The 17,275-nt window shown below is 46.5% G+C and overlaps 1 protein-coding gene across 1 annotated transcript in view; it reads left to right on the top strand.

Moving 5' to 3' along the window:
- Positions 1-17,275, top strand: part of GRK4 (G protein-coupled receptor kinase 4) — a 468,205-nt gene that overhangs the window by 139,367 nt on the left and 311,563 nt on the right. The window contains exon 3 of the mRNA XM_085642501.1: positions 2,454-2,566. Coding sequence (XP_085498627.1) covers positions 2,454-2,566 — 113 coding nt within the window. The remainder of the gene's footprint in view (positions 1-2,453; positions 2,567-17,275) is intronic.

The following is a 17,275-nucleotide window of genomic DNA, read 5'->3' as shown; positions in this document are numbered from 1 at the left end:
TGTTTTGATTTGTTCTGCATTCCATCCATCAATTGTGTGTTTTTTGCTTTCTCGCCCTAAGTGCACTTTATATGCCTTGTCCCTTCAAAGGCTACAAATGTATGAATGTTTGCATGCCTGCATGCACAGTACTCCGAAAACCGTAATAAAAATTACTAATCACATATGTCCCCAGGGCTTCGATAGCTGCATTTATTGCCTTGTGAGGCTGTTTTTTTTTAAAGTTCTGTAATTTGTTGGGTGGTTTATGGTATAAAGCCAAATTATCAACAACAAAAAAAGTGTATTTAGGTTTGGTTATTTTCCAGAGTAGGGTTTTCCAAAGTCGGTCCTGGAGGGCCTAATCCATGGCAGATTTTTAGCATATCTCCATTTAAATGTACGTAGTTATCTTAAAAATCTGCCATGGATCCGGCCCTACAGGGCCAACTTTGGAGAACCCTGTTCTAGAGATTATGATCAAGAAGGTTACTGGTGATAACAAAATTTCATAGGGCAAGAGCTAGTGGTAGGCCTTTTTAGGTCTCGCCTGAGCCAGCGCATGCACTGGACTGGCGAGACATTTAGTGAGTGGACTTCAGAAATCCAACCACAAGCTTTTGCTTGTGGCCTAAAGCTTGCGGTTACGCGCGCGGGGACGCGCACAGCCGCCATCTGGCTGTGCCATCTGGCTTTCCTCTCTCGCTCGCGGGCACTCTTACACTCGCGGGACGCTGCAGCTGCTTTCACTTTTGCCGCCGTATGCGCGCACCACTCACGTGTTTTTTTTTTCATGTCCTTTAAGTGCGCCCGGCGCGCACACAACTCCCGGGTTTCACCTGATATTGTCCGATTACATTACATTAGGCCACACCTGCTTGCCTGTCCCGCATAATTCTAGCGCAAACTTGAACCAAGGGCATTTTAGCGCTTCATTCGGAAATCAGCTCCCGTTACACAACAGTTTTTAAGCACAGTGTAGCGAAGCGATTTGCACCGAATCACAAGATGCTGCGCCTGAGCCGTGATTCTAACCTAGTTACCCAGTTCTAAGATCCGCAACCCTAGCCACAACGGGTGTGATATTAGGAGATTTGTCATAAGAAGAAGCACTCTCTGAGCTATGAATACGTAGTGCTTTCACCTGATATTGTCCGATTACATTAGGCCACACCCGCTTGCCTATCCCGCATAATTATAGCGCAAACTTGAACCAAGGGCATTATAGCGCTTCACACGAAAATCAGCTCCCCTTACACAGCAGTTTTTAAGCACAGTGTAACGAACTCAGCGCCACCACAGCATCACTCAGCACCACCACAGCCTCACTCAGCACCACCAGAGCCTCACTCAGCACCACCACAACATCACTCAGGGCCACCACAGCATCACTCAGGCCCACCACAGCATCACTCAGGGCCACCACAGCATCACTCGGCACCACCACAGCATCACTCAGCACCACCACAGCATCACTCAGCACCACCACAGCATCACTCCACCACCACAGCATCACTCAGCACCACCACAACATCACTCAGCACCACCACAGCATCACTCAGCGTCACCACAGCATCACTCAGCACCACCTCAGCATCACTCAGCACCACATCAGTATCACTCAGCATCACATTTGCACTAGTACACCACCACATCATCATCACTCAGCAAAACCTGAGTATCATTCAGCATCACCTCAACAGCCTCTCTGCACCAGTTACCACCACCACCACCACTACCCCCTCAGCATCCCTCAGCACCACCTCAGCCTGCTCTCGGAATCTGGCATCTGTTGATTCTCCCTTAGCATCTGGCCGCTGCTAGTGTTATAATACAGGTACTAGTTCCCAACCTTCACCCTCCGATTGCTTATGCGCTCTCAAAAAAAAGCTTTAACAAACAACCATTGGAATAGGCAGAAACAAGCTGCCAGCATTGCAAGAACAAAAGAAAACTGAGGACATTTTTTATTGTAAATACTTTTTTTAATATGGTCGTTCAGTTGTACATAATGCCTTCTTGGTCATATATAAGGTAACAAAAATGCTTCTGACACCTTTTTATTAAAACCTTTCAGCAAGCTACATAGCAGCCATACTTCTCTACAGCACAGCTTAAAGACATTGGCAATGTCAATAGCTCTGGCTAAACACTTATAAGGCCCCAAATGCGTCACCTTTTGGCTATGCCAATGCTTGTTTCTGAAAGTGGCTAGCACTAGAATCTTCTTGCTGAGGAAGGCAGTAGGGCAGCGGATTACTTTCGGAATGTGCTCAGTGTGTTCTTCAGTTCGTCACTTGGATGGCCTTGTTGGATCTAAACGCACCTATTTATACATGATTACTTGGAATGGGGAGGTCAGGACTGAAAGGGGAGATATGACATGTTTATGTTGAATGTTAATCTTATTTTATGACTCATGTTGCTTCTTTATTTTCATGAGGCTGTTGTCTCCTCTTTGTTTCAATTAACAGAGAAGGATTACAGCATCCTTTGTGACAAGCAGCCAATAGGAAGACTTCTCTTCAGGCAATTCTGTGACACTCGGCCAGAGTTGAAAAGATGCATTGAGTTCTTGGATGCAGTGGTAAGTTGTTTTTCCCCATTTACTTGAAAACATGCCCTTTTTTATTGTAAATGGATGTATTTACGAGTTGTCACGTGATGACTGTGTCCTACAGTAAGCTATCTTGTAGTATACTACATACCATCCAATGTAGTATGCATCTACAGGTATGCAAGATAATACCTCTTTGGGTGCCAAAGTGAGCAAAGAAGTTCTTAATAAGTCAGAAAGCAGAGCTGTGGCAGTGCCCATGGTAACAGGGAAATGCTGTACAAATCAGGCAAAGATCCTCAAGGGGTGCTGGAACCTTCACTAGTCAAACACTACAAACTGGTCCTAGGATGCTTGTTTCCAGTCCAGGGAGGACCTGGCCTGGCAGTTCGGGCTGGACTGGGTCTAAACTGGAATGGCATGGTGAGCAAAAAAACGATGGATTTAGGACCAGATCTCTGTACTGGGGTGAATGTATGACATTGTTCTGCATTCTGTCCATCAATAGTTCTTTTTGCATTTGTCACCCCGAGTGGGACGGGTATGCTCAGACGTGAGTCCCGTGCTCTCCATGCCACTGGAATCAAGCTATCCTGGCTGAAGAGGGGTGAAACCCCGAAACCGGTCCTAGGATTCTTGTTTCCAGTCCAGGGAGGACCTGGCCTGGCAGTACGGGCTGGACTGTTCCCATTGGGTACAAGGTCAAGACTGATTTGCATATGGCTGAGTCTAAACTGGAATGGCATGGTGAGCAAAAAAACGATGGAGTTAGGCCCCGATCACTTTACTGGGTGAATGTATGACATTGTTCTACATTCTGTCCATCAATAGTTCTTTTTGCATTTGTCACCCCGAGTGGGACGGTTATGCTCAGACGTGAGTCCTGTGCTCTTCATGCCACTGGAATCAAGCTATCCTGGCTGAAGAGGGGTGAAACCCCGAAACTGGTCCTAGGATGCTTGTTTCCAGTCCAGGGAGGACCTGGCCTGGCAGTTCGGGCTGGACTGTTCCCATTGGGCACAGGGTCAAGACTGATTTGCATATGGCTGGGTCTAAACTGGAATGGCATGGTGAGCAAAAAAATGATGGATTTAGGCCCAGATCTCTGTACTGGGGTGGATGTATGACATTGTTCTGCATTCTGTCCATCAATAGTTCATTTTGCATTTAAATAGTTTTGAGGCCTAGTATGTGTAAGTGTGGCTAGTTACTACATTTTGAAATTGCATTCTTTTCACTTAGTGCTCCTTAATATCACACATAATTTTTTTTACATATATTATTTAGCATTTTGCTTAAAACGCCCCTTCAATTACCAAATAAGTATTTTGCACGAATCGCAGTTTGTAATCACTATTAAATGTAAATCCAGTATTTGCAAAGCACACAGCTTCCCGTAGGCATCCCGGCGCTGGGGGCCGTCGGGAAGATTAAGCGAGCTATTGCCCAGAGTCACATGGTGCTGGGCTGACCTGCCGCCGGTGCCGGGGATTGAACCGTGATCCCCAGCGTCCAGTGTCAGTTGCCCTGGCCGCTGCGCCACATCTAATATACTAAACTGAAATCTGGCTCTGATCCCCAAATTAGTGACTCCTAGTGGGTCGCAAATAGACCTACCTCATAAATACTTTTCAGACAGATCGGAACTTGTGACTAGCAAGGATTTGCTGCCATCACAGGTTCGGTGGCCTGCTGGGGTTAGCAGACCACCATGTCTGTGATTGCTTTTAAATAAAGCAACCTTTTTGTTCAAATGCAGCCCATTTTCATTAAAGGAAAACAGGATGCTTTTCTAGAGAAAACTGAAACATTCATTTATTAGGACTACTGCTTGCTCTTAAAACGTACTTTTCAAACATTCTCAAAGGAAGGTGTCCCAAGGGTACACCTTTCCATTTGCAAATGGGTTACCACCAATTTTTAATTGGTGGTAAAGTGCAAATGTTTTGCAACTGCGTTTTGCTAAACATTAGTACATGCCATTCACATTTCCTATTAGGAAGGGACGAACGCTTCCCTTCGAATTAGCAATTATCTTTTTGTTCACAAATTCAAATTGCGATTTGGTAACAAGTTACCGAATCGCAATTTGGTGTTAGTACATTACAAAAAGCATTTTTGTAGTCACAAATGGGCCGATTCTGTGAATCACGCTGAATGCGACTGCAAAATTTGTTATACATCTAACCCCGAGTAACAAATGTATGTCTCTCTGAAGTGTTATCGTGCCTTTTATCTACCTCTTGAAACTCAATCGAGTCACCAGCACTTATAGGTGTACGTATGACAGGCAAATGGTTAAAAATCTGCTGACCCTCTGTTTGCTGAACAAAGAACAACAAAGCATGTTTCTTTCCAGATAAAATCTATTGTTACTATTTGCCATTAAATAAAAACTATTAAAAAGCCATTTGCCATGTTTTCCAGTTCCTGGGTGTTTGCAGAAACCAAGAAGGTAGCACAACACCCTGCATAATGAGCCAGCAGAGATCAGCTGCTGTTGATAGAGCTGTCTGCCAAAGCAGTGTCTCCTTTAACATTATGGGCCCTCAGTAAATGTAATGTCATGATTAATATCCCTAACAACAGTAAAGCAAAGCCTGGAGATGCTGGCAGAAGCGTGTGTGCAGTCTGTGCAGGACAAAGCTTCAGGTGCAGTGGCACAGTGCATTGAGAATGAGAAGCCACTCTCCTGGCGTGTAACGTCACAGCAGCCGGGTCAGCTGAGTCCTGCGAGGACAGCTTTGAAGCAGGGCATCCAACCCTGCCAGAGGGCATCTGATGGAAAACAGCCGTTCTTTGTGTGTAAAATCCTGAACCCTGCTAAACCAGAGGCAGACATCTTAAAATCTAGAGACCTCCATCAAATGAATTGACAACAAGCATTTGAAGCTGACCGGCCTGGCTAGAATGTGCTGCTGAATGCAAACAAAGGTACACACACATTGGTGCAGGTTATTTGTGCAACTTGTCTTTGTCTCTGAGTCTGTGCCCTTTTGTGTATTTCCCAAGCTTTCAGTGATACGGTTTCTATTCCACATCGTTATAGTGCTGGTACCATGCAATACTGCAAGCATTGGTAACAGAAATTAGGGCACAGTCATATACTGTAATATGTTAGCATATGAAAGTTAGGTCTATTGGCTTTGCCAATTTTTGTTCTATGCTCTTTGTTTTTTCAGATGTTTTTCAAATAATATAGAGATCAGTGGCGCATGCCACCGAGGAGCACGAGTGGGGCGGGGAGGTTAGAAGAATAAATAAAAAAGTAACTTACCTTGCTGCCGGACTGCCGCCTCGCGTCATCCTCTTCTGTTCCTGCTTGAGGCAATAATCACACCCAGACTCCCCTAAGCCAATCGCAACGCTGCAGTGCAGCGTTGTGATTGGTCTGAGCGCCATGGTTCAGCACTCAGACAGGCAGTGGGAGCCTGTGCATCTTCCTCACCAGGCTGTGTATTACAGCCTGGTGAAGAACATGCAAAGTGCGCATGACTGGCCGGCCGAAGATGGTCGGCCAAACTGTCATGCGCACTTAAGTGCCCACCACTCCTCCCCTTGCTGGCTGTGATGACAGCCAAACTCCGCCTGCCCTTGTAGACCGGCATGATAACGGAAAAATAAAATAATAATAACAGTTTATTACCATTTTATTTTTCCTTTTTCCACTGCTCAAAACGCAGTGGGGCAGCCCTCCTCCGCCTTAACGTAGGAGCCGCCGCTGATGGAGATGTGGGGTCAATAGCTCTCCACAGAGAACAATTTATTTTTAATAAACAGCAGCGCTTGCATTCACGAAGTGTGAAATTTCCAGAGTGTTATCACACCAAAATTACCTGGCACTACCAGATAATAAAACTCCAGGGATAAAGAGAATCACCTCTCTCCTGTGGTATTATATGAGACTGCCTCATGGCCAAATCAACTGCAACAAGACAGACCGTTATTAAAAAGGACCAAGTCTGTTTGTTTTGAAAGTTCAGGAACAAAATCTATCTAGGCAAGATTATTTTTTTCACCGGTGAGATTCTCTTCTCTGCCATGCATAATGGAACTCAGAACAGCCTGACACCCGGGGCTGCCAACTTGTTCAGCGTTTATGGTGGTATCTCCAGGGGTTTAGCGGGACGTTTCTATCGTTTCATCCAATACTCTAAGTCTATCTGATGTGTTGTGGTGACAACATCACCGATTAAACGAGTAAAGCAACACTCAGAATGTAGACCTAATTTAAGCAGTACTTAATTTGTGAAAGAATAAGTGCCGAGGTCCAGCGTTTTGCTTAGAAGCCCCCGGCCAGCGCTATCGAAGGTCATGGTGCCGGTCCCAAGACTGCGGAGTCCTGATTCCACCTCGTCCCTCTTTAATCCACCACCAGACACCCCCTGCCTCTTTATATGACTATTCTCCATCTTTCTCTTCCTCCTTCTGTCCCACTTGTGTTTTCCCACTCTCACTCTGGGTCGATATCTGTTGAGAAAAAATACGCGTTGGTCCCAAAATTCATTGCTTACGGGCCCTGTCTGTAACAACCGGCTCAAATTAAGCACTGAGTATAAGTGGACAATCAGCAATATGTTGGATATTATCATGTGCACATAGAGCGATAAGAAGATTCCTAGAATTGGACAATTTCCCAGATGATAATGCAAGCTCTCTGTGCGCATGAAGCTCTCTCAGCAAGCAGGCTAAGGCCTCGATCGCTTGAGCAAGTGATGAGGTGAGGCGAGAGAAGCCCTACCTGAAGCCTCTCGGTTTCCTAATGCAGTTAGATACTCTATTTTAACCTAAAATCTTGCTACCGGTGTTGAGTGTATTTAAGCATGTGATGGACCAAATCTCAAACACATGTCCTCCTGATGAAGGCCAGGCTAACAAATCAAAGGTTTTCTCAGTGTCTAGGGGCAAAGCCCCTCTCACATTTTAGGAGCCTATCTGGTGTTTACACAGCAAATGATGTACTAGGATTATACATTGGACCTTCCATATTCAAATGTACCAAGGTCAGACGGCCAGACATGCCATAAGCAGCATCAGGAGGTTAACTTATTTTGTCAACTGCAGTCATTTCTTAATATTATCAGCAGGTGGTTAAATACATGTGAAAGCCCTGTGGCGATTTCACTAAATACTCAGGGCCATATGTAGGTAAATTACATTTACCGATTCTTAAATACCGAATTTTACCGATTCGGTATTTATGAATCGGTAAATGTAATGTAGGTAAATAATTACTGATTCGGTATATGTCGGTATTTTAGAATCGGTATTTACCGATTCGGTAATGGCAACTGGCTTCCCATTTGAATGAATGGGAAGCCAGTTGCCATTACCGAATCGGTAAATACCGAATCGGTAATGGGGGAGGCATCATCATGGGTGGCAGGGTGTCACATTGACACCCTGTTGCACCCCTGATTCGTCCATGTGTGCACATGTGGCGCACATACATGCCCTAAGGGCATGTATGTCTGCCACATTGCACACTTCAAATTGCAAAAAAATGCTTTTTAACGGGTATTCGTCATTTACCATCAACTTTTAGTTGGTGGTAAATAACGAATCCCCACACCAACGACACACTCCCCCTACATATCATTTCAGGATTCGGTATTTACCGAATCGGTAATTTTACCGATTCGGTAAATTACCGAATCCTGAAATGTGCTCCCTACATACCAAAAACCTAAATACCGGTCGGTAACGGGATATTTACCGAAAATCGGCCGTTACCGACCGGTATTAGGCTTCCTACATATGGCCCTCAGTGAGGATAACCAAGCAATAGGTGGGACTTTCAAAAAACTATCTGTGGAGTAATGTGGAGTTTCAAAGTACTTGTTAGTTTATTAATGGTTTTTCCACAGAAAAAGAGGCTTATGTAAAGTGGAACTCCAAGCAATCGGTGCTGAATTTTATCTGGCTGGGGTGAGTATTTAGGCCATGGGTGGGTTGCTGCTGGGTAAGCTGGAGTCCCAGGACCAGTTTTAGGCCATGGGTGGGTTGCTGCTGGGTAAGCTGGAGTCCCAGGACCAGTTTTAGGCCACGTGGGTCGTTGCTGTGTAAGCTGGAGCCCCAGGACCAGTTTTAGGCCACAGGTGGGTAGCTGCTGGGTAAGCTGGAGTCCCAGGACCAGTTTTTGGCCCTGGGTAGGTTGTTGCTGCTGGGAAAGCTGGAGTCCCAGGACCAGTTTTAGGCCACGGGTGGGTCGTTGCTGGGTAAAGGCGTCCCTGGACCACTTTTAGGCCACGGGTGTGTCGTTGCTGGGTAAGCTGGAGTCCAAGGACCAGTTTTAGGCCACGGCTGGGTAGTTGCTGGGTAAGCTGGAGTCACAGGACCAGTTTTTGGCCCTGGGTAGGTTGTTGCTGCTGGGTAAGCTGTAGTCCCAGGACCAGTTTTAGGTCACTGGTGGGTCGTGGCTGGGTAAGCTGGAGTCCCAGGACCAGTGTTAGGGCACGGGTGGGTAGTTGCTGGGTAAACTGGAGTCGCAAGACCAGTTTCTGGCCCTGGGTAGGTTGTTGCTGCTGGGTAAGCTGGAATCCCAGGACCAGTTTTAGGTCATGGGTGGGTTGCTGCTGGGTAAGCTGGAATCCCAGGACCAGTTTTAGGCCATGGGTGGGTTGCTGCTGGGTAAGCTGGAGTCCCAGGACCAGTTTTAGGCCACGTGGGTCGTTGCTGTGTAAGCTGGAGTCCCAGGACCAGTTTTAGGCCATGGGTGGGTAGCTGCTGGGTAAGCTGGAGTCCCAGGACAAGTTTTTGGCCCTGGGTAGGTTGTTGCTGCTTGGTAAGTTGGAGTCCCAGGACCAGTTTTAGGCCACGGGTCAGTTGTTGCTGGGTAAACTGGAGTCCCAGGACCAGTTTTAGACCATGGGTGGGTTGTTGCTGGTGGGTAAGCTGGAGTCCCAGGACCAGTTTTTGGCTCTGGGTAGGTTGTTGCTGCTGGGTAAGTTGGAGTCCCAGGACCAGTTTTGGGCCACGGGTGGGTCGTTGCTGGGTAAGCTGGAGTCCCGGACCAGTTTTAGGCCACGGGTGAGTCGTTGCTGGGTAAGAGGGAGTCTCAGGACCAGTTCTAGGCCACGGGTCGGTCGTTGCTGGGTAAGCTGGAGTCTCAGGACCAGTTTTAAGCCACGGGTGGGTAGTTGCTGGGTAAGCTGGAGTTGCAGGACCAGTTTTTGGCCCTGGGTAGGTTGTTGCTGCTGGGTAAGCTGGGATTCCAGGACCAGTTTTAGGCCATGGGTGGGTTGCTGTTGGGTAAGCTGGAGTCCCAGGACAGGTTTTAGGCCATGGGTGGGTTGCTGCTGGGTAAGCTGGAATCCCAGGACCAGTTTTAGGCCACGGGTGGGTCGTTGCTGGGTAAGTTGGAGTCCCAGGACCAGTTTTAGGCCACGGGTGGGTCGTTGCTGGGTAAGCTGGAGTCCCAGGACCAGTTTTAGGCCACGGGTGAGTCGTTGCTGGGTAAGATGGAGTCTCAGGACCAGTTTTAGGCCATGGGTGGGTCGTTGCTGGGTAAGCTGGAGTCTCAGGACCAGTTTTAGGCCACGAGTGGGTTGTTGCTGGTTAAGCTGGAGTCGCAGGACCAGTTTTAGGCCTCGGGTGGGTCGTTGCTGGGTAAGCTAGTGTCTCAGGACCAGTTTTAGGCCATGGGTGGGTCGTTGCTGGGTAAGCTGGAGTCTCAGGACCAGTTTTAGGCCATTGGTGGGTTTCTGCTGGGTAAGCTGGAGTTCCGGGACCATTGTGCCGTCTTTGAGAAGACCTTACTAAAGATTCATAGCACACGTGATCATAAAAAGGCCTCCTCCAACCAGCAGGCACGTGCACCCGCACTGTGACTCTAACCCCAGGTCATTAATCCAGGTACGAACGCTAACAGAAGTTTGCATCCAAATCAAGATTGTAATGAATTGACACAGTATTACCGCTATTTTTGACCCATACATTGCTCCAAGTAAGACCTGAAAGAAGTTTTGCTGGAAATACCCAAGCGTTCAGAGTTTTGCAGTACAAAGTGGGAGAAAGCATGCGGTAAAGCATACGGTATCACCGCATCCTCCCTTCTGACAATCAGTTCTCAGAGCGGGAAGGTAATAACACACCCACTAAACACCGCACCTTGTAGCATTAGTATTTAACGGGTGCACAATTACTTCCCAGATTACCAGGCAGCTCAAATTAAGGGCCTCCGTGTTTACAACGTCGGCTCTTATCAAACATTTCTGCTCAGAAACTCGTCAATGATTTTCTGTTTTAGCCGTTTAGGGTGAATGATGCGGTGTCAGACTGCATCCGGCAGAAGTGAGTTAAGCACCTCTTAATGTCTCCTCGGTTATATATTTTTATGCTGCCGCCGCGAGCCAGGCTCTACCTTGTCAGACTTGTCAGGCTCAAGCTTCAACTCAAACATTGTGTTTTTAACACCAAGAAGAAACTGCTAACCGTCAAGCCGCGGTTTCCTGGAGTCGAGGGTAACTGACTGGGGCGTAGCCTGGGTAGTAAGATTCTTTGAGGGTGGGGGGCGGGCGCCAGGTTTTCCGACAATCAGGCTGGCATATAATGTTTAAATACAGTGTATGACAAGCAGTGTGCATGAGAGAGGCCTATGGGGCAGTGGAAAGGAAAATGAAGGCGGACTGGTAGGGGCACTAAGAGGGAAAACACAATATTTTGTAAAATAACCAATATTTTTGAGGACTTTCAAATCAGAGTGTGTGCGTGTTTGTGTGGAACAATTTCTGGTGGAATCCGACAGTCATCACACCATAGCCGACTGAAAGGACCCGGACCCAACTATTTGTCGGGGGGTGCAGTACGGATGTAGTGTGGTCCTCGCGCTGGAGAGGCGCTTACAAAGAAGCGTATTGGCCTTTTCCAATCATGTCCGGAACCAGCAAATAGTATGAGGGGATTCAAATGGGGATAACATCTGCCTGAGTCTGACGTAACTTGCACGGCTTTCACTAAATTGCTACCTTGAACATTTATTTAATTTTACATTAAACATGTTTGCAACTGCGGTCTTTGTAGACTTAGTTGTCATGGGTGCAGGAGCTTTTCCAATCAGTGATGTAAATAAAAATGCACAGTCTCATATCCTGTTCGTAAGCACTAAAAACCCTGCACCCAAAGCATAGTGAGATGAAGCCATTTGCACAAGATCACAGGATTTGGCTAAGATGGGATGCTAGAGTCACGAAAAACAAGTTAACCGCTAGATCGCATCGCATTATTGATATGGCCCAGATTCAATTCTATCTGAGGCCCTAACTGATACAGCATGTGCTATCAAGTGACTTCTGAGTGGTTTGGGCCACAGGAGAAAATGACACAGGCATATTTTGGTACAACTCTCCAGATTGGCAGTTGCCATTGCTTGGAAGTCTGGAATACTGCGCTAACGAGGTAAAAATGCGCGGCTTCTTTCCCATAAGGTTTTGCTTCACACACACACCCGCCATCTGGTGTACATTCTCCTGCATAGTTACATACTGACCCTGTCCCCATCCTTCCCATGCCACATGGAGCACCCCAGGGTACCATCCCTTGTTTCTTGTTGCTCAGTCTGCGCACTGACATGCAAGGAGGTCCACCGAACATGCGCGCATCTCACGGCATATCTGAAAAAAACTCTGCGTAATCTTCATTTTCTGGAGGAGAGCTACTCACCGTTGGGTGAGGATTGACATCCCACTGTCTGAGTTTGAAAACAGCGTCTACTCATCGTTTCTAGCCACTGTTTCAAAACTCTCTAAAGATATTTCTGATTCGTAAACATTTCTAACCCTATCCACTAAAACAAACACAGCCATCTTGTTGCTAATGGTATCTGGTCACACCTACAGACAAACTTTTCCTCTTAACTGCACGCTTACTGGCCTCCAACCTTTTCCTTATCACCTTTTGAAACTTATTAGCCAAAATTGTAATGTCACTGGTCCTCCTCTTGCCATCCTACACCTACTGGCCATCCTTCAGAGTGCTGAGTCACTCCCTGGTCCTACCTGCTCTTCATTGCCTTCCAGTCTCCTCGGCTACCCTGACACCACCAGAAACACACCAGCCTTGCTGCCCTTCTGCACCCAAGTACAACCCTCCATTGAGAAGTGCTTCCGATTCTGATCACACCCACTCACCTTCATATATTTGAAATAATATTTAGTGTTTGTATGAATCCATATCTGCTATTTAATTTGAACACAGTGCTTGTCAGGGCTGCAACACACAACCATACAAGTCTTTGCAATCAATTATCTTGTTATGTGTACAGCTACTTATACATTAAGAACACTTCCAATTTTGACAGTAACCTCTTTCTAACTATCGACAGGCATGATTATGTGTAGTACTTTTGCAACATTTCATCACGACAATTTAACTTTTTATTTACCGTAGCGTAGCCCCCGCGTGCTAGCAATATTTTGGTTTGTCCAGATTACATATTTATTACAAACTTGTTTGCTGTAGTTTAATGCATCCCTTATTCCTACTTTGTAACATTCCACTCTGATTAATCGACGTTCAACTTCCTATTTCCAATCTTATTTTTTACTTTGATGAGGAGAATAAATGTCCAGTATATTTCATTGAATAGCATGTCTACTGGAGAAGGGAAGTCGCCGTTGTACATACACATATTTGAGAAAAACAACAGTAGATTCTGCCTGGATATTTACTTAGGGACTGATTCCCTATCGTCAATTTACATGTTTAAATCTACTTACGTATAACTCTACTACTGCACTAAGGTGTAAGTCCATTCTTTTTTTGCTCTTTGGAATTGCGGGCGGCAGAGTTGCAGCTAAGTGTAGACGTACATATCTGCTGCTCCTGGTGGAGCCTCCTACAGCAGGATTTACGGGTGTAAAGTTACAACTACTAACTTTTTACATGCCGGAGATCTCCCTATAGGAAAGTGTAAAATAATATTAGCAATAAATGTAACATAATTTAAAATGTTAATTATAAAACTAGCACTATTGAAATGTTACACCAAATTAACTGATAATTTTAAAGTGTGTTAAATTAAAACATTATACATGGTTGTATGTTTATATATATATATTACATGGTCTTTGTTCCAGCCTGCTGTCACTCGCCACGCTGCCTACCTGTTCCCTGTGAGGTCGCCCACACCTGCACACCACAGCGTCTCCCTGCCGCCGCCGTAGCTTCCATCAACACGGCCGCTGTGCGCAGGGAGACTACCGCTCCCAGCAACCTTTGCGGGTGGAACCCGCCCACGGAAATTGAGCGCGCTGAAGGCGCATAAAGCCAGCGAGAGCCCCGGCAGAGCGGGGGTCTTTGTTCCAGCCTGCTGTCACTCGCCACGCTGCCTACCTGTTCCCTGTGAGGTCGCCCACACCTGCACACCACAGCGTCTCCCTGCCGCCGCCGTAGCTTCCATCAACACGGCCGCTGTGCGCAGGGAGACTACCGCTCCCAGCAACCTTTGCGGGTGGAACCCGCCCACGGAAATTGAGCGCGCTGAAGGCGCATAAAGCCAGCGAGAGCCCCGGCAGAGCGGGGGTCTTTGTTCCAGCCTGCTGTCACTCGCCACGCTGCCTACCTGTTCCCTGTGAGGTCGCCCACACCTGCACACCACAGCGTCTCCCTGCCGCCGCCGTAGCTTCCATCAACACGGCCGCTGTGCGCAGGGAGACTACCGCTCCCAGCAACCTTTGCGGGTGGAACCCGCCCACGGAAATTGAGCGCGCTGAAGGCGCATAAAGCCAGCGAGAGCCCCCGCGACGCGGGATCGCGCGCGGGTCGGCGCCGGGCTAAGCCCGGGCAAAGGGCGGGCCCTCTGAGGCCCTCAGAGGTCAACAGTGGTCGGGCGGGCCACCCACCTAAGCTGCCTACACAGGGATCATCAGGTGAGAGAAACGAAAAAATGCCAATTAGTGGGAAGTGCCCTGTAAATCAAACCAGCAAGTCAATAATGGCACATCCCACCATTCCTTCATCGTTAGAAAGCATGCTGGATAATGCATTTAATATGGTCGCTAATGAAATCGCGAGCACTGAGAGACGGATGTCATTGGGCCTTTTACGCACACACGCGGAGCCTGGGGATTTTAGCACAGAACACACCCTACCCCTATCTCCAACTGTGACAGTTACCAAGCCCAACACGTGTCATCCACCTACTATTACCCCAGAGGAGGAGGGCGACACTATCATCCTTGATTCTCAGCTTGACGTCACTGAATATGTCCCTATTTCCCAGGCACCTTCAAAAACCAAACCCACTGGTGGGACAAGAAAAAAAGGGCCTATTAAACAGTCAACTAATAGAAGGAAACCAACCACATGCAACAAGGATCAGCCCACACCACAGAGCATGTGGACCAGAGGGAAACAAAAAACAACAGAGGGTAGTAATGCCAGGACCGAACTCGTACACTTGGCCGAAGGATTGTTGAATATTACCCCCCCCAGTGACGGTATTAACTGTATTTGCACACAGACTGATCCAGTGAGTGAAAGTTCCACACTCAATAAGCCAAATGCCAATTTTATGGAAACCATTGTGGACACCATTTTTAAACAGCTAGAATCTCAAATGATCAAACAGTTTAATAATGTTTTTAAAAGACTAGATCGTATTGAAACTATGATCAAAAACGAGGATGCAAAAAGGAAGGGGGCTATTAGCCTTGACCTAACAAGGGGTGAGCGCTTCATTAAAGATCTAGAAGCTGCAAATAGGGGCACTCTGATTGAAAAACAAAATGCTCCCAATAAAACGACCACCCCTAGCATCATCATACCCAGAGGTGTTAATAAAGCTACAGAACCAACACCACACACCAGTCAGGCCAGTAATATGACAAATGATGCTCCCACTATGTCATCTTTAGGGAGGAATGTAAAATCAATACGCCACATTAGTCAGGCTAGTAATATGCCAAACGATGCCCCAACCCTGTTATCCACTGGGGGGAAGGCTTCTGCTCCCACTGGATTAGATAAGGGCCATACAATTACTATTAGGCCAATAACGCATTTTGGGCCTGTTCTTCATCTGCCCCCCGACGCCTGCCCTTATGTAATAATTTTGGCAGGCGTACCACAGCTAAGAGAGGGGCAGAGCGAGTCATGGATGCAATTAAATAACAAATGCACAGACTGGCTATGTAAACACAAAGGAGTAGGCCCCAACATTATGAGAGAAATTATAACCACTAGACGGGTGAGTTGGGTTGGGCCATCACCTAAGAATATTGAAGGGGACTGTATTGTCATCAACTTTAGAAATCCTTCTACAGTTAAACATATCCTTGGCAGTACTAACATACGCTTTCCCCTCCCTAGCGACATAACTTCTCTGCAACTGGGCTATTTTTACAGACCGCATTATAGATTACCTAGCCCTTCTTCATTACCTCTTCCCTTACACAATAGATATAGTGCACTGTCTGACTTGGATACTCTGGACTGACCATCAACTATTCCTTTTGACCCACTGGGCAGAAATCAATCTAACATACTTGGCCCAGCAGGGGATCTGTCCTTGGACCCAATTAAAATGACTGCTAATGCACCTAAGGCGGCCACGGATAGGTGTTATGTCTCCCCCTCGGTAATATCTATCAATAACTTGACAATCCTGAGCTGGAATATAGCGGGTTTAAATACTAAAGCAACAAATGGGGATTGGGTGGACTGGGTCTCTAAAATTGATATCCTGATGTTTCAGGAAACCTGGTGCACCACCCCTTTGTTTTTTGATGGATACCACTGTTTTAACCAAACCGCACTAATTCCTGCGCTAGGTAGACCAAGCGGGGGACTATCCATATGGGTTAAACTAGGCGCAGACATTAAAATTGAACCATTGGCAACACACGACAGGAATTTCCAGGCTTTGCTCTACATCAGTAGCATTAGAATATGTTTAATAAATTTTTACAACAACGATTTTAAAACACATCCCAATATGAATTTTATAAGGCTGTTTAATTTTATCGACGATATTGTAGAGGGACATAAATTTGGGAAACTTGACGGGATATGTGTAGGAGGAGATTTCAACGCACACATTCACCGACAAACCCCTCCTTGTAAAAGAGGCATAGAATTATTTAACCATCTGGCTACAAGGGACCTAATTAATGTTATGGAAAAAGCCAACATTATGGAAAATAAACGTCCCGCGGTCACTTATGTCGGGCATGGGAGTGCATCCACAATTGATTATGTATTTGTGACCTCCGCACTCGTGGACCTTTTATTAGAGGCCAAAGTAGTTAGGTCTGTACATAGTGACCATTATCCAATCCTATCCACTTTGAAACTTCCCCTTAAGAGGGTGAACCGGATAGAAATAGGGGCAAAAACCCTAGTTGCATCCACAGACAAACTTAGGGTGGTCTGGAAGGGGATTGACAATAAGGGGGTGTTAGCCCGAGTTATCAAATCTGAACCAAGATTAGTTCTTACTTGTTTATCTTTTGAAGGCCCAGATCATGCGATCACTGGAGCATTCACGGAGCTGTGTAGGACCATAAAAAGGGAGATATCTAAGCCTGTTAAAACCAACTTTGATACTACCCCTAGATGGTTCGATAACTCCTGTTCTAGAGCAAACAGAGATTTGAGAGCTGCCCTAAAAGTCGATCCACCCAATCAAATATTGGTGAGGTCCCTGAGGATCAGTTACAAACGTACTTTAAAAAGACGATCTGAAGAGCTACTAAAAACTCACTGGGAATCGCTCGTACGCACCGCAGCAACTAGGGATGC

The sequence above is a fragment of the Triturus cristatus genome, chromosome 2_2 (genome assembly GCF_964204655.1).
Source record: "Triturus cristatus chromosome 2_2, aTriCri1.1, whole genome shotgun sequence".
In the NCBI taxonomy this organism is placed as follows: Eukaryota; Metazoa; Chordata; class Amphibia; order Caudata; family Salamandridae; genus Triturus; species Triturus cristatus.
The sequence above is the reverse complement of the archived record's forward strand: the minus strand, read 5'-3'. Positions and strand labels throughout refer to the sequence as shown.